Source organism: Carassius auratus, chromosome 38 (assembly GCF_003368295.1).
Source record: "Carassius auratus strain Wakin chromosome 38, ASM336829v1, whole genome shotgun sequence".
NCBI classification, from domain to species: Eukaryota; Metazoa; Chordata; class Actinopteri; order Cypriniformes; family Cyprinidae; genus Carassius; species Carassius auratus.
In genome coordinates this window covers 3,982,090-4,009,060 of record NC_039280.1, presented here as the reverse complement: position 1 = coordinate 4,009,060, position 26,971 = coordinate 3,982,090, and the positions used below count along the sequence as shown (strand labels likewise).

The following is a 26,971-nucleotide window of genomic DNA, read 5'->3' as shown; positions in this document are numbered from 1 at the left end:
CTTAAAGTTCTTATGTGTAATTTCTACGTAAATATGAAAATATCACTGCTAGATTATTGTATTAACAAACAGTACACTAACAAAATTTTTGAAGAAAAAAGTCTAGAAACAATATTACTGTTCCAAATAATCTAATCATGTCTTAGTCCTGCTTGCTACTTGCTACTGTACTAACTAAAATTAAATGTGGTTTTAAACTGACAAAAATACTGACCAAATGGAAATTAACATGCTCAAAAGTTTGGGGTCACTAAGATTTTTAATGTCTCTTATTCTCGTTAAGGCTGCATTACTTTTCTTTTGACATTTTATATATATATATATATATATATATTAGTTTTTTTATTAAATGTATTCCTCTGATGGCAAAACTCACATGATCTTTCAGAAATCATTCTAATATGCTGATTTGGTGCTCAAGAAACTCAAGAAATTTATTTTTTATGCTGCTTAATATATTTGTGCCCTATATAATTTATATATATATAAAAGATATATTTTGTAACATTATAAATGTCTTTCCTGCCACTTTTAATGAATTAAATGAATCTTTGCTGAATAAAAAAGCATTCATTAATTTAAAAAGATCTCAATCATCCCAAACTTTTGAATGGCAGTGTATTTCTGGCACAAGACAAAAACCAAACATCTTTCTCCAAGTAACAGAAAAATGGGGAGTCTTGAGTATTTGTTTTTGCAATTGTGCTTGGTGCCAAGTAGTGATGCAGCAATTGCACATCTCACTTCTTAAGTTCTTCAGGCTCAAGTGCCATATTCACTGAGATGTGGGAACTTGCTGGTTTGTGGGTTTTGCTTTCCCATGGGTGAAAACCCACATCCTAAAACACCAGCTCATATTGTAACAGAACAGATCAAAGATAACACCGGAGGAACAGTGCTGTGATTGGGTATATATTTTTTCAAACAACATGCTCAGGTTTGTGTGAGTTGTCCAAACCAATGGTTTGAACAAGAAATGTGACTCTTTGCGGTCGCCTCATATTTCTGGCTTGGAGGAGGGAGAGGAGTCACCCTGCCACTGTACACGGCCTGTAATCAATCTCTAAAAGGAAATTATTTCTTCAAACCTTTTCCTATATACTAACAAACAAAAACCACATTTCACTCTGTATTTTTCAAGCACTTTAAAATTGCAAATGTGTAATGAAGGACATTTCTCCATTCCCAGTAACGATTCCCTTGAAACTTGACCAAATCTCTGAATTTCCTGAAGCTGAAAAGGTGCAGTTGCACCATTCGTGTAACGCATGAGACATTCAGGTCTGCCCTTAAACACTTGAATGCGCAAGTGTGACGTATTGATCAATGGGCACGTCTCAAACAGAGACCAATCTATCCAAGTTAAAGCCACTTGCCAAACGGATGCCGTTTCAGCAGTAATACATCCCCTGTGGCAGACAGCTCTAACATTTGGACCTCTGCTAATACAGTCTACTGACATAAGCCACTCCAAAAAAAATGAGAGAGCCGGCAAGATGGAGAGAGAATGCCCTGCGTGCAGAAGACAGAGGATAGCTCAACCTGATGCTCAATAAGACATTATTGATAATACACGCATAAGGCATTACTCATGAGACATATGAGAAGGTGGGACAAACTCACTGTAAAGTAACACTTGATTAACAAGATTCAAATGTAAAAGATTTAAGCTAAAGTTCACTTAAAAATGATCTTTTACTTACTTTTACTCATGTCATTCCAAGGCCACATGACTTTCATTCTTCTGTGGAACAAAAAGATATATATATTTTTTTTAAATCATGCAGGTCTTTTCAGAAAGTTCCTTTTCAGTCAGTTCTTTCCATTGAGCTTGTATACAAATCATTCTGATTCTTTTACAAATCAGGAATCAACTTACTGACGTCAATTAAGGTTCTCAAATCAAAAGTCCACTTTCAAAAAATAACAAAAATTTAGTCTGATGACATATTACAGCTTCAGAAGATTTAGAGAATAGTGCACAACTCCTATGAACTACTCTCACGTTGTTCATTTACTTGTGTTTAAGCGCCTTATGAAGCCAGGCGTTTTTATAATGGTCACTATAAACTGCATTATACTGAAGCTGTAGAGTGCTTCACATCAAAATAACAGACTACAAGTCTCAAACGACATGAGGTTTTGTAGATAATAACAATTTTCATTTTGGGGTGCACCATTTCTTTCAAGACCCTTCATCTCTCTGCAGACCCATGCAGTGATTTCAGAACAAAGGGCAGAAACTTAAATCTACTGTATATCAACACTTTATTCAACTGTAACATCATTTTCCTGCTTTCTTCTCCTCTCTCTTGTGGCCTCTCCTCTCTCCTGTTGAAATATGCATGCACTCTTTCCGTCCTTCCGTCTCTGGTGGACACATTAGGAAGGATGGTATATACCAACATGCCATCTGAAGTCCAGCATTTTAGATGCTGTCATTGCCTATAAAACATTTAAGCATAGTCCTTTTCCCACAGGCACTGCAGAAAGGCTTGTAATTAAATGAACAGCTTGTCGGAAGAATACAAAAAAACACCTGTCAATCAGTGCTGTTAATTGGGTATAGACCATTAGTGTTACTGCTAGCCTGTTGTATAGATTAGTGTCCATAACAGGTTCTGTAAATAATGGAAAGCTTGAGATATTTTCACCCTGAGAACTAAAGAGAAATAGTGCTTTTGACTGAAGGTCCAGGAGTAGCTCGGTAAGAAAGAGCCTTGAGTCTTAGGGTCCTGTTGTGTTTCATCAACGTGTGCTGCAGATCTAAGCAAGGAAGTTTATTTTTGTTTCTTCACGCTCTTTTCATTTGAGGTTGTGCATATAATCATTTGTATCAGGGTTCCTCAAATATTGCTCTGGAGGGCCAATGCCCTGCATAGTTTAGCTCCAACCATAAACAAACACATCTCACCAAGGTCTTCAAGATCACTGGTTTGAGCTAAACTATGCAAAGCAGTGGCCGTCCAAGACCAGATTTGAAGAACCCAGATTTATGTTGCTTTGTCAGCCTGTGGCATCCCAGTAGGGCAGACAATTTCAACATCCTGAATGCTGGAAGCATCAGTGACGCCTCCCTCACTCCCCGCACTACTCTTGGAGGACGTGCTACGCACCAAAGAAGTCATCTTTTGTCCGTAGAGGTCTCCTATGTAAAGAAAAGGCATGCTGAGATTTGGCAGTTTTTCGTCCTCTGGTTGAAGCTGCTCAGAGTCCACCAGGGCTTTCTGTCTCTGGTAGTACTTGGAGAACTTGTTGAAGATGATAGTGATTGGAAGGGCGACTACAAGCAGGCCGCAAATGATGCACAAGGTGGCGATGAGTTTCCCAGCCAACGTGATGGGATACGTGTCGCCGTATCCCACCGTGGTCATGCTGATCGTCGCCCACCACCAGCCCACCGGTATGGTCTGCAATTCCGACTCATCGTCCTCCCTCTCCACAAAATAGATGAGCACTGAGAAAATGGAGATTCCCACGGAAAGGAAGAGGATGAGGAGTCCGACCTCATGGTAGCTGTGACGGAGCGTTGCTCCAAGCGAACGCAGCCCGACCGAATGCCGTGCCAGTTTGAGGATGCGAAAGATACGCATGAGGCGCAGGATTTGCACGACCCTTCCCACGTTCTCAAGCTCCTCGCTTTCCTCAGCATCCATGGTTTCAAACGCCAACGTGGCATAAAATGGAACTATAGAGGCGAAATCAATGATGTTTAGCACATTGCTTAGGAATTTGCGCATACATGGTGTGACTGCTAACCGTAGGATGAACTCGAGAGAAAACCAGAGGACGCAAAAGGTCTCGAACACAGCCAACACTGGGTCCTCCACTTCTTTGTCATTAACGTCCAGCCTTTGGAACTCAGGCATGCTATGAACGCACATGGCCACAATACTCATCAGTACCACACTCAGTGAAAACACTGCCATTATTTTTGCTGAGCACGAATATCCCGGGTTTTCCAGTCGCAGCCAGAGTTCCTTACGCTTCTCGGAGCACCAGGTGCCCTCAAACTTTTCCAGGTCTTTGTCAAATGCTGACAGTTCCTCCATCGATGAATCTAAGCTGTCCTGTAGTTGGTTCTGCAGGTCATCGTCATTTCCCCAGTCGTGATCTCCTGTGTACTCTTTCTGTTCTTGAAATCTGTCGCTGCAGCAAGCGTCCAGGTGAAGCTCCTTGATGCCCCAATATTCCAACTCCTGGCTGAAACTAAACACACACAACTCTTCCATCAGGTGGATCTTTCCGGTATGATAGAAATTGAGCACGTAGCGGAAAAAACACGGATTTCGGTCGAAATAATACTCGCGTTCGGATGCTGCATAGTCGTCACAAAGCTGGAGAATAGCAGCCTCTGAGCTGCAGTAGAGAAGTTTGGCCAGTCGTGTGTGGGGGAAGCGTTGGAGCACCATTCGTTCCACTTGCTGCTTAAAGCCACCGACGTTGAGGTTGATGAAGCTCTCCTCGGGGCCTTGGCGGTGCAGGACCTGCCCATACACCATGATGGATGTCAGAACATGAAGGAGTAAGTGGAACTGTTGGGCTAAGCAGTTTTGGAGAGACTCATCTATGGCTGCATGCCTATAATGCAGGAAGAGAAAAGCCCGATTATCACTGACCTGTTGCTATTGATACCTGCTCATCAAAACCATGCAATCTTTTTTTTTCTCAGTACTCCTTGCCACAATTCACTGTACTGTACTCAACTGTATGGCAAGACAAAAACATAATCAGATTTAAATATGCAGACAGAAAGACAGCTAATCTATTATATACTGCTTCTAACTGTAACAATCATGATGGGATAAAAGCATTCTGGAGCCCAGATCAGCTTTTATAGCTGCCAATGGATATTGATTTTGTACACTGTCATAAAAAATTTTTTTTTTGATTTTGTGATCATTATGAGCATTTTAATAGTAATTCTGACTTTCTTTTCCAGCAGTACGGCAGGGTACAAAGTCATGTCAAGGTTTCAGGACATTCAGTGAGCACTTGACAGTTCTAATTAGCAGTGCTTTTATAAAGTTTGAAAAATGTATATTTTTATTGTGAGATGATGAAACCTTTACAATTTACAATGACCATTAATGAAAATGATTGTAGTTTGCTTTATTTTTATTAAATAAGTAAAAAAAAAAAAAAAAAAAAAAAGTTCATCTTGTCATTCAATGGAAACTGTCTGTACATAGAGACATGCTTATTTGATTGGTGACCTATAAATTGTGCAAAAACTTATATATTTCCTCTTTAATGTCCTATCATTTTCTTTTTTAATGTATTATTTCAAGTTTTTAGTTAAGACTTTCAACTCCAGATTTTCAATACGGCTCAGACTTTTACACCTGTGTATGTATGTAATAATTAAACTTGCAATACATACAACGTAAATAAAATCTGACAGCAACAAAAGTAACTATAGAAAAACGAAATTACTTTTGGGTACAACATCAAATTTCTAAATGACATTTTGAGTTTCTGCGAGGTGTGTGCAAATCCACGTGCTCTGCCTGATGGAAATACAGCACCAAGGACAGCACTGAAGTTAAGTTCAAAAGAAACACTGCGGAACAAAAACTATAAACAAGCAATGTCACAGTTTACCTGTTTTCCTTTCTTTTCAGACGTCATCAGTGCACTGCAAAGACGTTCGGTGTGGATATTGCCATCTTCCAGCGCCTTCCTTGGTAGAGTAGAGCCCGGTGTGCGCTCGTTTGCAGCGTTTGCCCCATGTCCCGCAGCAGACTGTGTCGGGTGGGACACTTGGCACACAGTGTGCCGCAAACGCACTCGCGGTGCCTCGGGGCAGCTGTGCGTCCGTGCGTCACTGGCCCGTGGCAACTGAAACGCGCTTGCGCTTCGCGTTACTGGACGTGCCTCCACATGCTCCAAGGAGGAACAATGATTGAGAGAAAAATCAGGGCTAGAGAGCGACTCTTTGACCACCCGTGAAGACCAGTTAAAGTATTAGAAAACTAATAAAAGACTGAGATTATAGATCCCTGGAGTTACTGCTTAGGAAGAAAGCAGAGGTCGGATGGATTTTGTGAAAATAAAAGAAATATAGCCTACTTAAAAGCAGCGACGATTCTTTTCCCTCAAACTTTTAAGAGCATCATGTGTGTAATTTTAATAAAGGCGAATGTCATCATCGACAGAGGATACTGCAGTTACGTTAAAGAATGTTAAGTCATCATACCATGTAAAGAGCGAGTGGTTTGTCAACACATTCACTTTCTTCGGTCAAAGTATTTCTCCCTGACGCAGCACCTGTCGCACGTGCAGACAGGAATTGACAGATGATGCCCTCTAGAGGCCGTCAAGAGTACGCCGGTTTAATCTTACTCTTTACAGTATGTATTTTTAAATACGTTGTTCAACTTAATAAAGGAAAAATATAGATATTCTTGTCCAATAAAGAACAACACTGTCACTTATGCTCAGCGAAACACTATAAATGTTTTAAACATATGCAATAAGTAACATTATACACTGTCAGAAGCGTCAGTTCTCGAGAGCGACTGCAGAGGGCAGCATTGCGTGGCATACGACGGATACTATCTCTAAAGGTTTCACTGAACAGGTGCCTAAAATTAAATATGTAAACTCTCAATTCAAATCAGATTAATGACAAAAGTGAACAGCAACGTCTGAGAGATTTGAGGTTTTTTTTTATAATATCTTTATCTTTTTGTAAATATAGGAACATTTATTTTTGTTTGCAAGGCAAATTTGTGTTCTATTCAATCAATGCCAAAAAAACATAATACACTGAATCCATTTCACTTTTTTTTTTTTTACTAAAAAACGTCTCAAATACACACATACAGTTATTAGTCAGATTATTAATTCCTAATTTTGCGAATGTTTGCGAAAAATGTTTAACTCATTTTTGTTTAAATTGTCAAATTGGGTAGAATGTGATGATTCACATAAAAATGTCTTTTTTGTGCAGAACTAAGTTAGATAAAGTAAAATAATGTAATTATATAAGTACATGAAAATGCCATATATATATATATATATATATATATATATATATATATATATATATATATATATATATATATGATAATTTGAACATCCAAATTACACAGATTAATAAGCCTTCTACTTTTGTGGCAGTTTGTGTCCCACAGTACATCGAAAAGACTGACATTTGATGGAGCAAGAGCTGAGCTTGGGAAAGAGATGGGAAAATCTATCCCACTGGGGAGTGACAGAGAGGACAGAAGTTGTGTTGTGTGATCTCCTGCTCCACAGCACAGTGCTTACACACACTGCACATCCAGAACTGGAACTCCGATATCACTCTTCCTGTCACTATACAGGTAGGCAACTTGCCCTCTGGCCTGAGAAAGAAAAGAAAGATAAAAGAGAGAAAAAAAGAGAGAGAAAAAGAGATTAATTCATCAAGTCGGAACGCATCATCACACATGCTATTTTAACAAACATAATTGGGACAGTTATTTCGGTGACTCATATTTAAGTTTTGTGCTGATTACTAATTACTGGAAATAACTTTACTCCAGAAAACTTTCCCCTGTAAATATGTGTGATGCGTATATGTGCTTTCTGGGGTTTGCAAAGAATTAATTATAATGGACAGCTTCAATGAGACAAAGAAGATACAATATTGTTGAAAGTTTTGGATTCAGTAAGATTTTTTTGTTTTTTTCAGCAATGATGCATCAAGTGACAGTAAAGGCATTTCTAATGTTACAAAAAAATTTTTTAAATAAATGCTGTTCTTATGAACTTTCTACTTCTGAAAAACTAAAATATCACAGTTTCCACTAAAATACGTTGATAACATAAGCAATGTTACCTGGGCACCAAATCAGCATATTTGAATGATTTCTGAAAGCTCATGTGACACTGAAGACTGGAGTAATGATGCTGAAAACCAGCTGTGCAATCACAGGAATAAATTAAATTTTAAAATAAATTCTAATAGAAAACTGATACTTTCAACTGAAATAATATTTCACAAAAATACTGTATTTTTTTTATCAAATAAATGTAGCCTTGGTAAGGATAAGAAACTTCTTTCTAAAACAAAAAAATCTTACCGTCTCCAAACTTCTCAATGGTAGTGTATTCAATACTCTTCCCTCTGTTTTACTACCGTTTAAAGGAGGAACTGTGCTGATGTAATGTTTTGAATGGTCTGGAAATGTCCAATCACCTGGCACACTGCAGTGATTCGGGTCTACATCATGCGTGCTGATCTTTACGTCACTCATCTCACACTACTTTACACTTGCGTCACTGTGACCTCACAGCTCTGTCTACCAGCTGTAACGAAGGATCCGCCTCAGTTATCGGTTAAACGAGGCCTGAGAATGTTTCCAGTGCTTCTGGCTATTGTGTTCCTGTCTTACCCATCAGTGAGACTGTCTCGCTGGCTTTGCCGGGTGTCTCGAGGGCTGTGTTTGGTGAAGATCTCCAGGGCCAGGTCTTCATAAAGCTGCCTCTGATCTGGAGTCAGTGTTTCCAGAGACTCCAGCTTAATAAAGGCGCGAGAGCAAGTACCAAACGCACAGTTGGCAGATGAGCAGATGGCTAGCAGAGAGTAAATCTCCACAGCAGGGATGATATCCTCATAGTCACGGAGATGGAGAGCTGGAAACAGAAAATAAAGAAATGATTGCATTTCTTCACATTTGAAGAACAAGAGATTTTAATAAGAAACACCTCTGCTGCTCACTGAAAGTTCATTTTCATACTGTGGTGCCTAAATTCACTTGTAGCATTTTAAACTGCTGCGATATGTGTTTTTACAGTTTTTACAGAATGTTTATATTAATACTTTATATTTTATATATCCCTAACTTAAATAGCTTTTATTAAATAATTTTAAGATTTTAATATTAGTATGCCATGAAAACATTGCTAACTGAAAGACAGAGACATTAACCCGCACACATACATGCATGCATGCACACCTCTTGTCCAGGTGGTCCTGGATATGATGTCATCTGTGGTTTAAACATCTAGTCTAGACCTTCATGTAAGCAAACGTTTTTTGCAAGTGTGTATGTGTGGACTGAATGCTATAAAGACTTCACTTTGAGTTTGTTTTCTCAGTTCAGGTAAGCGATTTAACACTTTATGTTCGCAGACCAGACATACCACGCATGCATTCACTCACACACACACTCACACACACAGAAACCTATGGATAATTATATTACGGTGATCATTATAATTTTCTGCAAATGTATAATTCTGGGTAAATATCAACATACTGCACCCGAAAAATACAGACAGGAAATCATTTAAAAATTCAAACCTCTCTGATTGACTAAACAATGTAATAATATTCTAATAGTAAGTGTGTATATGCTATTTATTGCATGGGTTGTAAGTGTTACCTGTCCTCATGGCTGCGTCCACCTTGCCTTCGTATAGCTGTCTCTGCGCAAGCAGGAAGAAATGATAGGCCTCTGCCCCACGCCAGGCGTCATCCAGGATACGGCTGTCTGAAGACGACTCATCTTCCTCTAACAGCCCTGCTAATGCACTGGTAGCCTGAAATAAATCACACACACAAATTACCCACCACTAGGCTGTAAATGAGCCCTTTATCACAACTGATTTCCTGTCGGACTCTGAGTCAGGCTGCAGCTGCACACCACAGTGCCAACAGTTACCAAAAACCACAGCTCTGTCCAAAGATCCCAAATGATAATAAACCTGTACTTGGTTAGACCTGTACTAAATCTAAACTACACCCATCACCTGGAAACAGGTAACAAGAGTTTAGAACATCTACTTTGAGTACCTCAGATTTCTTGCCCTTGATTTTGCTTTGCTGTGAACTTTTGATCTGGGTGTGGAAGTTCTCCACTAGCAGGGCAGCAAGCACATACAACTTCTTCACTCGCAGCGGTCGTGTTCTCCTTTTCGCCTCTTCTTCTGCGATCTAAGGTGAAATAAAGTGTGTCATTAAAAGTATTTAACATTTACAAAATAACCAGGCTTTAAATGTGAAGAGTGTACATTGTTGCAATTAAATCATCACTAGTTTCATAACCTGAGGATCCCAATTGACAATGTTTTTTTTACACAAACTGATACTAACATACCTTAAACATGAGTTTGGCAGCATCCAGGAAGTGATGGGCTTTTCTGTAGAGCTCTACGGCCTCTAGAGTTTTGTTTTTCTCCAGCAGATGCGAGGCGTATTTGGACAGCAGAGGGCCAATTTCCTTCATACTGTGGTCTTTGGCAAGTTCAACAGCTTTGTTCCACTGAAATGTGCACACAATTGAAATGTATTTATGCTGTTGTATATTTGTTACCATCATCAAACATCTAAACATTCATCACAGACAGGTTTCAGGAGCAGATGAGAGTGATGACGTTATAGCTGCATCTGGATCTTTGAGTAGAACTGATGATGAGCACTGTGATCTCTCTGAACCTCTCATTTAAACTAATGACAGAAGCATCATTATCTCTAAATGGCCCAAAAAAAGCCAAAGAAAAGGCAATGAGTCAGAATGCATTCAGTGAAGAGAGGGAGAAAGAGTTCTTTTGAGAAATGCATATTAAATAGGGCTGTCAAAGTCTTTAACGCAGATATCGGATAATAATTATTTCATTCATTGTGTGATTTCTAAAGACTGATCATAAATTTTACAAAAGAAACAGCACAAGTGTGTGTCTGTGAGCTGTTTTTCAGATCAGTACTTGTTGGAGAAAATACCTTCTTTATTGAAAAATTTATTTAGAAATGATATCCAGAGAAGTTTAACAAATGAAAAGCTTTATGCAAATCAAATCAAATTAATTTATGAGACTAAAAAAATCTTAAATTTCACCTGCAAGCATGACTCTTAGATAAACCTCTTAGATAAATATATGTATGAATTAATCTATAAAAGTATCCAGAAAATTACTATATTATTTAATATTATTTTCTGCTTAGATGTGAGAAATATATATTCTGAGTACTGAGTACTGATGTTCTTTGTCTTTATCTTTGCTCAGTGTCTTTATTTTTTTTCTTGTTAAAAAGGATACAGATGCTTTAACTACAATGAACAGATTCATCAGAATTACTTTTTTAAAGCAACTGACAGCCATTGCAGACTGTAATATTAATATAATTGATACAAGTAACCCTCTCAGGCTCAAATTAAGTTTTAGTAACTTAGTAACTTTAGTAACCTTTAGTCAAATTTTTAGTACTCCAGATACATAAAATATGTATATCTGGAGTAATAAGGTTTTTAGTTTTTAACTGTTGCAAATCAGCAACGTCTGCCTTGAGAGGGTTAATATATTATTAACACATTATAAACCCTCACCTGGTTTAGATGCACACAGGCATCCACAGCTGCTTTGGGCTGGTTACATTTCAGAAATGCACTGACGGCCTGCTCACACATTCCCACGGTAACAAACATCTGGCCAATGTCCTACACACACACAATAAAGCACAGGTCAAGCCATTAACACAACCTGAACCAAACAGTACTGCTTGGTCTGTTTTGAAAGAATTGGAAAGAGAGAGAGAGAGAGAGAGAAGAGAAAGCACCCACTGGTAGCAGTTTATGGTTTTCTGGTAGCGAGTTTGCAAGTCTCTCCAGACCATCATAGTCCTCCAGCATATAATAACATTCAGCCAGACGCTCCTGATTACGACCCTGAAGGTAATACTGTACTGCATTCAACCTGTGGAACACACACACTTCCAATGTCTGTCAACATGCAAATAATACAATTTATAAAGTAAAAGAAAACAGTCAAATATTTGGACACACTGAAATGAATTTACTTATCTTAAAGACCTTTTGGTTTAATGGTTTATGCCTAAATAAGTGTTTGACACTGAAACAGATTTTACATACAGTTCAGTTGTGTGGCTTTTGACACACACACACACACACACATTTATAAACACGTATGCACAGCCGCACTTAAACAGCCTACCATTTCTGTCTGTCTGCAAAATAGTCTCCAATGGCATTGTAGGCCTGCTCCAGAAGAGCATCATCAGAGTCCCCTGATCCGGTCTTTAACAACTGCAGAACCCTGAACCAATCACCGAGCTTTATACGCAAACCTATTGCCAAATCCCTAGAGACCAGAGGGAGAAAGATGAAAGATGAGCATTCAAAATAAATTGATTTCTGTTGCTTTTTTCAATTTAGTTAATTAAAATGTTGGCCATAACAGCATTAAAAAAAAAAATACAGATCCAAACCAGAGACACTTTTGGAAATTAATTTGAGTGTGTGTTTTTTTTTTCAATCTAAAAATCATCCATCCCTGTACTTTATCTAATTTAGTACTCAGTTAAATTAAAATATGGTAATTTCTTGTTGTATGCCAGAAGAAATATTAATTGCTTTGTTTGGTAAAAAATTTAATAAAAAAAGTATATAATGTAGAATAAATCAATAAGCCCCAAGAAGCCGTAGTTTACAGTGAATTTATAACAGCATTGTGAAAACCCCCTTAGCTATTATAAATTCAGTGTAAACCACAGCTTCACATGACTTATTGCTTTCATAAAACAGTTATTCCATATATGTAGCATGGTTTCAAATAAGCAAATAAAATGATATTAATAAAAACATTATTCTTCCGCCAAACAATGTAGTTCCTCAGAAACAGTTGTGGTTGCAACAAAGTGGTAGCTGAGCAACACACAGATGTAACCAAAGGTGTATGTTCATAGGCTGCATCTGAAAACTTGGGTAGCTTACTTGCTGCTTCCATATGAGGCAATGACTTTGAGGGAAGCACTTTTGCACAAAGGATTGTGGGATATCAATGGCAGCGAAGGATACTTCTATGCTGCCTTCAAAATTAGATCAGAAGAAAGTACCTCCAGAGACAGGAAGTAAAGCAGAATCTGTATTCGGACATGCCTTGATGCCTTCCTGCCTTGGAATGCTGCCTTTAGAGCTTTCGGACTCAGCTATAGAGTAATTTACAGCAGCTTCGAACACGGCTCAACCAATCAGAATCAAGGACATTTGTAACATTTGTAAAACAGTGTTAAAGTAGAGACTTTACCAAAGCATGTAGTTTTAGTGAGGTGAACACTGAATGTGTAGCACGTGGTGCTTGTTAATTTGAATCCTGCTCAGTCTTATATTTTCAGTGTTACTATTTATAAACTATTATATTTCTGAATATTTTAAAGGGGGGGTGAAATGCTCGTTTTCACTCAATATCCTGTTAATCTTGAGTACCTATAGAGTAGTACTGCATCCTTCATAACTCCAAAAAGTCTTTAGTTTTATTATATTCATAAGAAAAATATAGTCTGTACCGATTTTTCCCAGAAAAACACGACCGGCTGGAGGCGTGACGTGTGGGCGGAGCTAAAGAATCACGAGCGCGAGTAAGCTTTTGCGTTGAGAGCGCTTGGAAGCTGTGACATTACCGTGAGGAAAAAAACATCCAAAACAAACCATGGCTAACAGTCAGATTCAGCCGTTTATTTATGATCCAGAATCAGATCCAGAGGCTGAAATTTAACGGGAAGCAGCAGCAACGACGTATCTATGTGGTATGTACTGAAACTGTATATATTTGCTTAGCAGTTTTGGAAAATGACATAGTTCCACTTTATGTCGTCTTTTTTTTTTTTTTAAGCTGTACATGTGGGAAGTGCAGTTTGATGACAACATCGCATGTTGTTTACTTGATGTGCTTACGCGCCGATAGCTAAGATAACAAGACAGAGATATTTGAAGCAGTTTTACTCACCGCATGCGGTTCCAACACACGATCGTGACCCTTTTTCGTTGGGACTGCATTATCCTTAAGAAATAAACGATGTGCAAACCCGGCATCAAACTGGGCCTTGTTTGTAAAACAAGCATCTTCGAAATGCAGGGAACAAACACAAACACTTGCACAACTCCGTTGATGCTCTGTAAAAATAAACTCCATCCACTGGTCCCTTAATACTTTTGTTTTTTTTTTGGTAAACTGTGCAGGGTTGTCTTGCCCTGGCAACCAAAAACACACTTCTTTTGTGACATTTCGCAACGCTCTCGCTCTGATCAGTGAATGTATGTTGTGCTCTCAGTGCTCTGCTATACGGGAGCGCGCGCTCTTCCGGCAGAAGTGCCTTAGGACCCATATAAGGAAATTCTGCTCTATCTAACGTCACACAGAGCCATACTCGAAAAAAACTTTCCGAAACTTGTGAAAAACCGGAAGGAGTATTTTTGGAACAAAAATACTCCTTCAAACGTACAACTTAATTTTTGAAACTTTGTCCATGTTTAGCATGGGAATCCAAATACAGAGTAAAAAACTCAGTATGCAAGAAATAGCATTTCCCCCCCCCCTTAAATTAGCTTTTCATTTCAGTTTTAGCAATGTCATTATGTGCTTTTGTTATTTTTATTAGTTTCTTTTTTAATATTTTATTATTCATCTTCAATTTATTTTTCAGTTTTAGCTTTAGCAAATTAAAAATTAAGCTTTCAATTTTATATGTATTATTTTTATTTTTGAAACAGTAGTTTTAGTTAACAGCAACACAATTCAATCAAATTAATTTAACACTGCTATTTTTTAAGTGAAGTGTTCTTGTCTACACAGATTTCGCACAGGATATGAATCTCCTCGAGGTTTGTGTATGACAGCATGCATATGTCTGTGTGTACCTGCGGTCCATGTCCAGGTACATCCTCTCTGCCTCCTCAAACCTGCTGAAGTAAGCAGCTACCTCGGCTTGTTTCATGGCTTCACTTTGTAGGTTGCTCAGTCTCTTGACAAATTCAATGCCCTGGTAGTCTCTACAGCGCACAAACGCCTGTTCAGCCATCTTCAAATCCAGCTTCTGCAGTGCTGCTTCTGCCAACAGACGCCTGGAAGTGCATGCACAGATACAACTGACTGAATGTTGAACCGTCAAATACTGGAGGTCTGAAAACTTCACACTAAATCCCGTATTTGAGATTACATGGCATCTAGTATATGATACACTAGCACTAACAAAATTATTTGATCAGAGTATTTGGATCATATTTGATCTCAACAAAGAGCAAACAGCATCACAAATCTGGACATAAACAAAATGACACTGATAATGTTTCAGCTGCATTTAGTTAAATCTGTTTGACTGATGACACCCTGGACAGTTTTAGAGAACTGAGCCACAAAAAGTGGCCAAGGATGGTGAAGTGACTGTGTCCAGGATCTTTGCATGCACTCATGGAAAGCTAAGAAAACCTTTGACCTCTGACATGTTGGCATGTTAAGGATGAGTAAAATCAAACAACAGAGCCTTTGAGCTCTCACGCTCGTATTAAAGCAAACACACCCAAACTGAAAGAGAGCGCTGACACAGCTCTTTTTTTCTTTACACCATATTCCTGTAGGATTCCTTCTCCAGTTCCCGTCTGACAGTATTAACAGCAACTCCCTTGACAATGCACTAAAAGGTGAATCTACTTTTCCTTTTTACTCCAAAATCAAAGAAAGAGAAAAGAAACCTATATTTAAACATGTAGATTAGAGACAACATAGCAAATACTAATAAACAAAAAAAGACTTCAATATAATTAATATGATTTTAGCAAGATACAGTCATTTATAGATATTTTTTCTAGATTATGGGGTTAAACGTGATCTGGATGTGGCCTTAACTGGTTTTGAGAGATCCACTTCTAAATTATTCAACAACTGGTAAAACTGTGAAGAGTCCAGTCAATGTATGTTAGATCTCTGGGTTTACCTCCCTGCTTGTGTAGCAAGAGTCCGATCTGAAATTCCTCCTTGTGCTGTGAGAACTGACAGAGCCACTTAAACTCCAGTGGTTTGTTAAATCAATAGAGCCACTCCAAGACTGCTTTGCTTTATGACTACAGGTTACATCGTTCTCTCTTTCATCACAGTCTTAGAAAACCATAAATAATTACACAGTAACGTGCCTGTTTACATTAGTTCATTTGATTCCAGTTTATCCGGGTTTCCCTTTCTTAAATGGCCAGACAGGTACTGAAAGACAAAGCTCTCCAGGAACCAGAAGTGTGCTGTCTTATTGGTTTCATTTTGTCCTGCCAGTGCCAGGATCATCATTCAGATCATAAAACTGTAGCTCACAATTCATTCAGAGTATAAATTTGGACCACATACTTTCCACTTCCAGGAAACGCACACATTGCCAAGTTGCACACTCTTAAATCTCTAAAATCTAAAACAAACACAGTCCTGCTAAACACATACACAAATACACAAACCCACACAGTATGTTTTGACACACTGTTCCGTACTGCCTATGCCTATGCTTTCATTCATGTATTCCTCTTTCCGTGTGCAGGTATGCTTGAATAAATTACCAAACCGCCCCATTTATTGTGTGGAATGAGTGTGTGCCTCACCAGAGACGTGGATGGGGATTGTCCTCAATAAACTGAGAAGCATCTTCAATTCCAACCTTCTCAATAAGTGCCCTGCTGTCCCTCAGCGAGCGGATCTCGAAGTTTATTAAATAATCTTTATTTGGAACCTCTGGATCCTGAAAGATTATTATTATTTTTAAAAATTATATTCAGGATTCACAAAACGTAATTAAGATATTAAAATTAAAATAACATTTAAAATAATAATGATAATAATAATAATAATAATTTTACAGAAATTATAACAATTTAACAGAGCACAGCTAATATATATAGGCTTTGTTTTAGGATTTTGGTCATTTCCGATATATGATTATGTTATTTTTTCAGCCCCGAAAATCTCAATTTAAAAATTCAGTGAATAATTTTGAACAAACTCAAATTCAACTACAAATTGATTTAATCCAATATATTCCAACCAACCCTCATGATCTCATCCAGAAGAACAGATTTGATCTCCAGATCCTCAAAGTGGCAGATGAAGCCAGACGTTTGAATCGGTTCCTGTGTTCCAAACACAACACACATAAGAACTTGTCAGGAGAATGTTCCCACTAATACCGCTGCAAATTAAAACAACTGAAGTAACAGAATTTGTTTTATGGAAGTTAAAACTGATTAATTATGACTGTACATATATATATATATATATATATATATATATATATATATATATATATATATATATATATATATAATAGTTTTGTGAATATTGCTTATAATGTGTGAACTGGACCCATAAAGTACCTGCTGTCTTTCTGTGCATGAAGAAAAAAGCTCTGCTGAATCTCTACAGTGGGTGGTCTGATCTACAGGCCATGTGCTCTGTGATTTACTGAAGCTGGCATGTGTGTGTGTGTGTGTGTGTGTGTGTGTGTGTGCGTTTGTTTGAAAACGGCTGCACTTTCTGAAGAGTGCATTAGCTCTGACAAAACGATCACCCTTTCTAGCCACAACACTCAACATATATCGATTTATGAATAATTAACTCTTTCTCTATGCCTCACCTCAGGGTCCAGGTTTCTAAAGACATACATTCTGGTTTTCTCCATCATGGAGAACAGATCTGGGTTGTCATTAGCCCATTTCATATCCCAGACATCCTTGCGCTCAAATTTGGATGGATCTCCAGCTGTGGACCCGCCCTCTGCATCCCCTGACGAAGCCCGTGTCTCTACGTCCAAAAACGTCAATACACCCGTAATGTCTATAATAGCCAGCCGGCTAGAAAAATACAATTATTTTAAAACAAACTCTCGCTATACAAGCAGGAAAAACGAGTGAGTAGTCTGATGTAATATTACAATTTACAAAAAAAGAGAGAAATCAGACCTGGAGTTACAATTGAGGGACAGCTGATACGGTCTGGAGGTAAGGGAATATTTCTGCAGGAGGGTGATGTTGGGCAGGCTGTATCTCTGTAGGATACCAGACTCACGGCCCTGCAGACATCACAACCTCATATAAATAAAGCAGAAACTTTGTGATGAAAAAGCATGTGTCCTTGTGTAAATCAGACGTACCACTATAAGCACTCTGTCTGATGCTGTAATGCAGCAGATCGGATCCCTTGTGGCCTGAAACAAACAAACAAACAAACACATCTCACTGTCATGACCCTTTTCTCAGGGCAGTCATATGAAAAAGTAGACTGCAGCCTCCATACTTCTTGTAAATACAAGTTTAGATGACAACTGGATCAATAAGAAGCGTCTTATGTGAACCATGTCACATAAAAATGTGTGGATCAAGGAAAACATAGCACAACTATGAAATAATTCATAAGCAGACTAGCGGAGCAGTGTTCTATGACAGTTTTTCCCACTAATCCTCTCACGAGAGGCTAATAGAGCCACATGTAAGTGTCTGTGCTGAGTGTACTCACTGTGAAGGCTTTGGCAAAGTTCAGTGTCCCATCTGATGTTCCGCTTGGACTGTCATCGATGTGATAAACCCTAGAGAAAAGAGTCAGCAAGACAGAGTGAAAAGAGACAGTGTGCAGGTAAAGTGAGGAAGAATAAGCAAGAGAGGCAACGCCTTAGTGTATTTCTATCATGTTGAAGGGAAACAGAACACTGGGTCCTGTTCCAGAGTGTGGGTCGCAGGATTTCATCACACAGCCTTGAACAGAACTTTTCCAAAGTGCTGCCGTCAGCGAGCACACCCTCACACTATCCCGAGAGACAGACAGGCAGACAGACTGCCCACAGACTGTACGCCACAATAAGGAACATCACTTCATCTGATGAAAGCTTACATATTACACAGAGCTGCTTCTTTCATTCAGCCACTGAGACTGAGACATGGGACAAAGCATGTACAACAAATTCTGAAATAAATCTTAATATTAGTTAATATGTTCTTAAAACAAAAGTAAAATTTTCTTCTTCTTTTTTTTTTTAATTATGACATGATCACTATGTCCTCTTTGTATACTTAGCAAAAAATAAAATGATTACTGCATTTAATACTTGTGTATTTGTTGCTGACTGACAATGCTGAATGGCAGGCAAAGTAAAAATTGAAATTAATTAATACATTCATTGAGCATGCATTAAATTGATCAAAAGTGGGGAAAAAAACCTGTATTATTATATGTTTTTATAGAGCCATTATGTTTATAGCAATATTTCTATTCACCAAAAATTCCTGGAAAAATTAATCACAGTCTCCACAAAAAATAGTGTATTAAGCAGTGCAAAAACAGTTCTTATTATCATCAATGTTAAAAACAATCTAACACTGATAATACGTTGAAAAAATTATTTCTGAAGAATCATGAGTCAAAACTAGGGTATTGATGAAGAAAATTCACTGGGATAAAAAAAATATATTTAAATATTATTATAAATTGCAATAATACATTTCGTCTTTCTGATCAAATAAATGCAGCCTTTGTGAGCATAAGAGATTCAAATTCATGAAAATCTTACCAACACTAAACTTTAAATTGTAAAAGATGATAAAAGTACAGATTTCAACAAAAAATATTTTAAGGCTTGGAACAACATGAAGGTGAGTAATTAATGACAGAATTTTTTATTTTGGGGTGAACTATCCCTTTAAATCCCTCTCTAAGCACTGGTGACCCACTACTGGTGACCTTTGACCCTCACCTCTCTCGACCTTCCTTTCTTGTCTTGGCGACCTGGTTGATTTCAAGAGCAGTGAGTTTCTTAGCAACACGATACTGCCAAACATAAAATGCTTCCTTAGATGCAGCAATCACGTGAGTCTTCGTCATAGTGACAAACAGGGGGTCTGTATCAGCAAACAGAGAGTAACAAAAATTGTGAAGGAACAGATAGAATGTATTAATTTCACTTTGTGGAAAGTGAAGGATGAGAAATTACAGTTACATCATTATTTAAAAAAAAAAAAAAACAGGTGACATTAGCTTATCTAAACATCAAAGCTATCTGTTGAAGGTTTGTGCGATTTCAAAAGGCTGTTGAAAATCACACAAACCTTTATTCAGAGCAGGATTCAAAGACAGATTTCACATAAAAATATGTTTTTCTATGAATAACTACAGATTCTGTTGTGTGTTGCTGTTCCGACTCTGAAATCTGTTCCGAGAGATCAGACTGAATCTCTGGAACAGATCTGCTCTCTCAACCAGGAAAGGAATTTAGCGGGATACCTATGGGAGTGGCAGGAAAGGAGCCGGGATTCCCACCGCAGCTTTCATACTATTTAAGTTAGTTTAAGCTAAGTTGTGCATTTATATATTTATTTGCTTCTGGGTCTTCATAACCCTTGCTTAGAGTTTATTTTGCAATAATGAGCTTCTGAATCTGCATGATCCCTTCCATATAGAAATAGTAAAAACTCTTTTACCCACCGATGTCAATATATTTAGAGTCCTGTGGGGTTCCAATGGAGTTACACAACACCAGAGCATACTGTGGACAAAGGATAGACAGGCATCTCTTTACTACATGGATACACTTCCTAAAACAGCATTACGGAAATATCTGAAAGTTTTTTTGTTTTGTTTTTTGCTGATGTTCATAATACCTTTCTCCTCTTAGACCGATCCTTTGAGGTGTTTTGATTGGACAGCTCATTAAATGCCTGTGGTAAAGTGTTGCATCTGGTGCTTAAGAACAGCTTTCTCAGGTTTAGCATAATTAAATTCTACATTACATCATCTTTCCACTGTCCTCTGTCCTACTAAATTTAGATCTGGTTAAGAGTTGTTAGTTGTTTAGTTCTTACTTTGTAAAATGTCATGATACAGTCACATCTGTATGTTTGATCAGGTTTCTCATGGTCTATGAAAACAGCTACAGTCATGCATTACTGTAAAAGGGATACTCCACTCCAAAATGAACATTTTGTCATTAATCACTTAATAAAAACCATGTCGTTCCAAACCCATAAAAGCTTTATTCGTCTTCGGAACACGATATTTTAGATGAAAACCAGGAGGCTTGTGACTGTCCCATAGACTGCCAAGTAAATTACACTGTCACGGTCCAGAAAACTATGAAAGACATTGTCAGACTAGTCCGTCTACCATCAGTGGTTCAACCGTTACATTATGAAGCCACATCACTCAAACTGCATATGCTCTTGTGTCAGCAGCACACAAGGATGTGCTGTTTTCTTTCAAATAAAAGCATAAATACACATAGAAACAGCGCATCCTTGTGGTGGCAGTTTGAGTGATGTGGAGAGATACAGAGGAGACTGTTAACAAAGGACTGTTGAATAAAGTCGTTATTTTTGTTTTATTCGTGTACAAAAAGTATTCTCCTTGCTTTATAATGTTACAATTGAACCACTTATGGCAGATGGACTATTTATGACGATGCTCTTTTCTGGACTGTGACAGTGTAACTTACTTGGCAGTCTATGGGCCAGTCACAAGCCTCCCGGTTTTCATCCAAAATATATTAAATTGTGTTCCGAAGATGAACAAAGCTTTGATGGGTTTGGAACGTCATTAAATGACAAAGATTTCATTTTGGGGTGGAGTATCCCTTTAAACCTCTACTGTCTGTTACTTTCTGGTGTCTGTGATCAGAGTGCATATGGAAATATTTCATTGTTTTTTTACTACATTGGAATATAAGAGGTGTCTTTACTGTAGCTGATCCAGTAGCTGATCCAGCCTCAGTCTCAGTGTCCTCCTGAAAAATAAATAAAAAAAGATATGTAACAGATATGACTTTTGATTTGATGTAAAACAATATTCTTACTTACAATATCCCTCTTCATCAGAAAAAAGCTGAACAGATCCTCGTTTTAGTACCTGTGGATGTGTGTCGTCTGCTTTGGTGGCCAAAATGCAAAAATCTCCACATGTGGTGATGGACATGAGACTCTTGACGTATTTTACAAACTTCTCATTATTCTTAGTGTCCCAGAACACCACACTGTACTCCAGTCTATCAGGCCGTGTGTATGCATACACCACTGTGTTACTGCAGTAACCCCACTACAGAAACAGAGTAAGATGTTATCTCAGAGAGCGGGGAAAAAATATTTTATAGCCATTATTTCCAGCTAAATTACCTTGTAATCTGGCCGAATGTTAGCAAAATAAATGTAAGAATCTACAGCTAGGCCAATTCGTAGTCCTCCACCTTCCCATGATACAGCAGTCATCTGCTTGCCCGGAACCTTCAGAGTCCGCAAGTGCTAGACACGTGATGACATCAGATATAAGTGCATCAACAGTAACAAGTTTGGGATGAGTTTGATTTTTTTTAGTTTAAGGAAATAATACTTTTAATCAGAAAGAATGCATTAAATTGATCAAAAAATACAATAAAGACATTTATATTGTTACAACATATTTCTATTTGTATCTCAAATAAATGCAGCTCTTTTGAACTAGTCATCAATAAGGGTATCACAGTTTCCACAAAAAATAAAGTGGAAATTGTTTTAACATTGATAATAATAAAAAATGTTTCTTGAGCAACAAATCAACATATTAAATTATTTCTGAAGGATCATGTGACACTGAGGACTGGAGCGACAGCTTCCAATAATGCAGCGTTGCCATGACAGGAATACATTTCATTGTAAAATAAATTAAAATAGAAAACAGGTTATTCATATTTGTAATAATCTTTCAAAATATTGCTTATTTTACTATACTTTTAAGAGACTTTTTCAAAAACATGACAAAAGTCTTAGTGAACAATTGTTTATGACAAGATATATTATCTTTTGTAGAACCTGAAATATGTCTGTATGAAGCATGTGTGTGATCAGTACTCGCCTCTCCAAACGGTGTGTAGAACTGAACAGCATTTATGTCTTTCTCTGCTCCGCTGTTTCTGAGTGATCCTGCTATAGCTAGAACACTGCCACAGTGATTCCACTGGATACTGGCCACATGCCACATACCCGTCTCGATGATCACAGGACCTTCACACATACGCACACACAGGTCTGAATGAATGTCACTTAGTATGCACAAAGAGACATAAAGAACGCATAAACTCACTGTCATCACTCTCGTGCCTCATCACTTGGCAGTGCCCGTTAGTGAAGCAAACAGCTAGGCAGGGACAGTCTGGCTCCAGATACCCCTCTGTCCCGGGGTACCAGTGAATACCTGATATGCTGAGGGCACCTGTTGCATTCGCCAAACAACTCATGGTCATCTTCATCTGGGCATAAACACACACAATAAGAGCAAATTTGTGTTTTGAATAGCAGTACTACTCAAACTGACTGGATAATATTGAAAAACTCAGGACCCCAGAGGAAAACTAGTAAAAGTAGCTGAATAAAAACACAATGATGCACAGAGAGTGTTTCCAGTGTCTCAGCACTCACAATAAAGTTTCCCTGATTGTCGTAGATGTGGATCTCTCCATTGGCCATCCCAAACAGCAGGATCTTACTGTCTGGAGACCAGGCCACATGTGCCAACTGGGTACCCTTAAGTTCTTTACCCCAGATCCTGTTACCTGCAAAAACACAAAACAAACACACACACACACACACACCTTTATATTCACACTAATAAAATGTACAAGCATGAAAAGTCAAAACTATATAATAAAACAACAAACACCTATATCTTGATGGATTTGTTGCTTTTTAATAAATAAGAAAATAATTTTATATTACAATCAAATATAAAAAAAAAGTAAAACACCAGGTGAACAGGGTAAAATAATGAATAGATGTCACCACACTTCACCAGTTTATTACATTAAAAATAACATAATATGGATGACAAGTTGTCTTAACTGTTATGTTTGTATATGTTAATTATAAATTGTCAATTTAAATATGTTCTAATTTGTATGTATTTCTAGGACAGAACTCTTAACATTGGACAAGCCAGGTTTAAAATTCTTGTTTGATTTTGTTGACATGTAAGAGTTACCTTATTTTATTTTGTATATCTATTTTCATCATTCCTTAATAAAAAAATAAAAAATACAGTCAACAGCCAGAAAAATAATTAAGGAATTAATGTCTTTTTAGAATTAAATGTTGCATTAAAAAACAATTATATATAAACAAACCTCTCTTTATAAAACTTCAGAGTATAATCTAGCGTATCAAAGTATCTTGGAATGGTGAGGTGTCCAATTACTGGGGTGCCCCAGGGCTCAGTTCTTGGACCCCTTCTCTTCTATGTCTACATGGCATCATTAGGTTCTGTCATTTAGAAACAAGGCTTTTCATACCACTGCTATGCTAATGACACTCAACTCTACCTCTCATTCCATCTGATGATCCAACGGTAGCTACTCGCATCTCAGCTTGTCTAACAGACATTTCTTGCTGGATGAAGGACCATCACCTCAACTCAACCTTGCTAAGACAGAACTGCTTGTGGTTCCAGTAAACCCATTGTTTCGTCACAATTTCACCATCCAGTTAGGCACATCAACCATAACTCCTTCAAAAACAGCCAGAAACCCTGGAGTTGTGACTGATTATCAGCTGACTTTCTCAGACCACATTGCTAAAACTGTCCGGTCCTGCAGATTTGCTTTATTCAACATAAAGAGGATCAGGCCTTTTCTTTTGGAACATGCTGCACAACTCCTTGTCCAAGCTCTTGTTCTGTCCAAGCTGGACTATTGCAATGCTCTCTTGGCAGGTCTTCCAGCCAGTTCTACCAAACCTTTACAATTAATCTTTTTGTATTCTATCTGTTTTATTTTCATCTATTATGCAATTAAAAACCGCAACAACAAAAAATACCTCTAACACTAGCTTGCTCTATTCTATCTGTTTTCTTTGTATTCATTATATTTATTTAAAAAAAAAAGCCCTTGCTATGTGTACTGCCTTAAGCTAACTGAGACTTGTTATAGCACTTGTATATCATTGCACTTTTGTTGATTTTTATTGCTTCCATTGTTCTCATTTGTAAGTCGCTTTGGATGAAAGAGTCTGCTAAATGACTAAATGTACATGTAAACATATGTGACTGCTACTGAAGTAGAAATTTCTGGCTCAGTGCAGTAGAAAAATAAAAATAAAAATTTTGAGACAATGGCATTTAAAGACATGTAGTGCAATTGAAATCTACATACACAAATGAATATATTGCATGTAAATCTTTTTTCATGTAAAGTTTATTTTGGATGTTTTCTTTTCACTGTTCTTAAAATCATATGAAACCCAAAAAAGACAAAATCACAAATGTGTCCAGTGTACAAAAAATGATTTGCCCGTAGTGTTTTGACTTAAAAATAAGAAAATTAATAATAATTATAATTAAAACTGTGCTCACCATCCACCGAGCCCACAATCACAGCACCGTCCTCATACACAATACAGATCTTCAGACCATCAGCATTCCAGCTCATGCTCCTCACCACAGATTTATTCCTGTTATTAATCATTTCTTCATACCATGAACCTGTTTGACACACAAAATTACAAAAAAATGTGTCACACAAGTGTATTGGCTGGAGTTTTATATTCATCATATATTATCGTATTTTCTATATGGTTTATAGGTATATATCTATGATTTATATGATGTTTACCTTTGTAAAGCATCCAGACAATAATGAGCCCATTCTGGTCACTCGTGGTCAGTTTCTGGTATTGTTCATTCCAGGTCACAACCTGCACTGCACCTGCATAGCAAAATTAAAACTCAGAGAGTAAGAACACACAGAAACTAAAACAAACACACAGACATTGAGCTGACACATCTCCTCTATCTTTCTTACCACTGTGTCCCTCCAGTGTCTGATTCATAGAGAGGTTGCTGGGAGCTGCCAAGCCTTTCAGTTTGGCATCATCTAAAAAAAATAAATGTACTTTTGGTTTCGTTCAAAGTCCTATTTATAATATATAGAAGTTAATCATTCACATTGGTGTTCATATTTTGTCTGTACATGTAGAAGTACTGGCAGTTCCGGTTCTCACCTGTATAAGTCTCAAGTTTGAGAACTTTTAAAAGGCCATCCTCTCCTCCGCAGGCGATGAAACCTTGGTCTTTATTCCAAGACACACACTTTAAAACGGTATTGTTTGGAATCGCAATCTGAGGACACACAACAAAGCCAACGGCCCTGATAAACAAGTTGTATACGCAGAAGCAGCTATCATTATGATTAAAACGAATGAAAATTACTAACAGCAAACCCTTAAAACAATCACGCATTCAGTCAGAGAAAAATATGAATACAGCAGTAATATTGTTATAATGCTAGCAGTAAATTAATAGTTACGATGCAATATTTCACGTTACCTTCTTACTGAGATAAATAAACATCTTTGCTTTAGCTTAGCTTGCTAGCCTGCCTCAGCGTTATGAACCAAATTTCTCTCGGTGTTTAGGGGGGTGCTAAGTTGTTTGGTCCCGATGACTGTTTTGGATTTCAGCGTTGTCTTCTTTTAAATTAAATGTTTCATAAACCCTTTCTTCAAGGCATTTGAATTATCGGTCTATGTTCCATGCATGTACGCTGCTGTAAAACGGTTTGCTTGGTTTCTAGGTAACCGAAACCCGGAAATGATGTTTGGTTAAGGCGTTCATGGTATTTGTAGTTCTAATTCTCTACTCACCATGAAACATTTTTAACTGAATCCTTTGTAATAACAAAAATTTTTAATTAATTCCTAATAAATTCTAAAATTATCTTTTTAATTTTTTAAATTTTATCTCTTAATTTTTAGGCATAATTATGATTATGGGTAGCTGACATGAAATACATTATGGAAAGTTGCCATTGCCTGCACATTGACATGTTTAACTACATCTCAAATAATTCAAACAGCATTTTGGTATTTATTCAAAGTATTAATTAGCTAGTTACAAAGAGTAGGCTAAGGAAAAAACATTTTCAATAGTTTACAGTCACTGTCAAACCAAGCACAACTAATATAATATGTTAGCCTTTAATGCAAATATAACACAAATTTGAGACACTGTTTTCCAAATGAATGTTGTTCAGTGCTTTGACGCAATGTATAAATAAAGGTGACAAAAAAGAAAATAACATCAAAGAATATTTTTATTTGTAAGAATTTGTTAATGTGTGTGTGTGTGTGTGTGCGCGCGCAAGTAATTAAAATAGGCAACAAAATAAAATGATGTGTATTCTTTACATTTTATTATTACATTTACTATTTTTTTC

At 37.4% G+C, this 26,971-nt stretch overlaps 2 protein-coding genes across 5 annotated transcripts; both read right to left on the bottom strand.

The window, feature by feature from the left end:
• Positions 1-1,888: 1,888 nt before the first annotated feature.
• LOC113056696 (potassium voltage-gated channel subfamily S member 3-like) lies at positions 1,889-6,650 on the bottom strand. Its single transcript, XM_026223510.1, has 2 exons — positions 5,605-6,650; positions 1,889-4,581 (listed from the first exon to the last, which is right to left on the bottom strand). Exon 2 carries the CDS (start codon positions 4,500-4,502, stop codon positions 2,994-2,996), a length of 1,509 nt encoding a protein of 502 aa, XP_026079295.1. The 5' UTR covers positions 4,503-4,581; positions 5,605-6,650; the 3' UTR covers positions 1,889-2,993.
• A 136-nt stretch (positions 6,651-6,786) lies between these two features.
• On the bottom strand, positions 6,787-26,330 carry LOC113056695 (WD repeat-containing protein 35-like). 4 transcript variants are annotated; one of them, XM_026223506.1, is made up of 29 exons: positions 26,083-26,330; positions 25,758-25,875; positions 25,559-25,630; positions 25,370-25,462; positions 25,111-25,239; positions 23,187-23,320; positions 22,852-23,017; positions 22,624-22,796; positions 21,909-22,034; positions 21,646-21,831; positions 21,479-21,523; positions 20,406-20,462; positions 20,230-20,290; positions 19,502-19,646; positions 18,271-18,340; positions 17,909-17,962; positions 17,718-17,827; positions 17,393-17,609; positions 16,809-16,889; positions 16,365-16,501; positions 14,646-14,849; positions 11,944-12,090; positions 11,553-11,685; positions 11,319-11,429; positions 10,092-10,256; positions 9,788-9,928; positions 9,378-9,534; positions 8,385-8,625; positions 6,787-7,352 (listed from the first exon to the last, which is right to left on the bottom strand). In XM_026223506.1, exons 1-29 carry the CDS (start codon positions 26,104-26,106, stop codon positions 7,202-7,204), a joined length of 3,648 nt encoding a protein of 1,215 aa, XP_026079291.1. In that variant the 5' UTR covers positions 26,107-26,330; the 3' UTR covers positions 6,787-7,201. The 4 variants fall into 4 exon arrangements, with proteins under 4 accessions (XP_026079291.1, XP_026079294.1, XP_026079292.1 ...); XM_026223507.1 differs by having other exon boundaries at positions 7,202-7,352; positions 22,624-22,772; XM_026223509.1 differs by lacking the exon at positions 11,944-12,090.
• Positions 26,331-26,971: the final 641 nt, after the last annotated feature.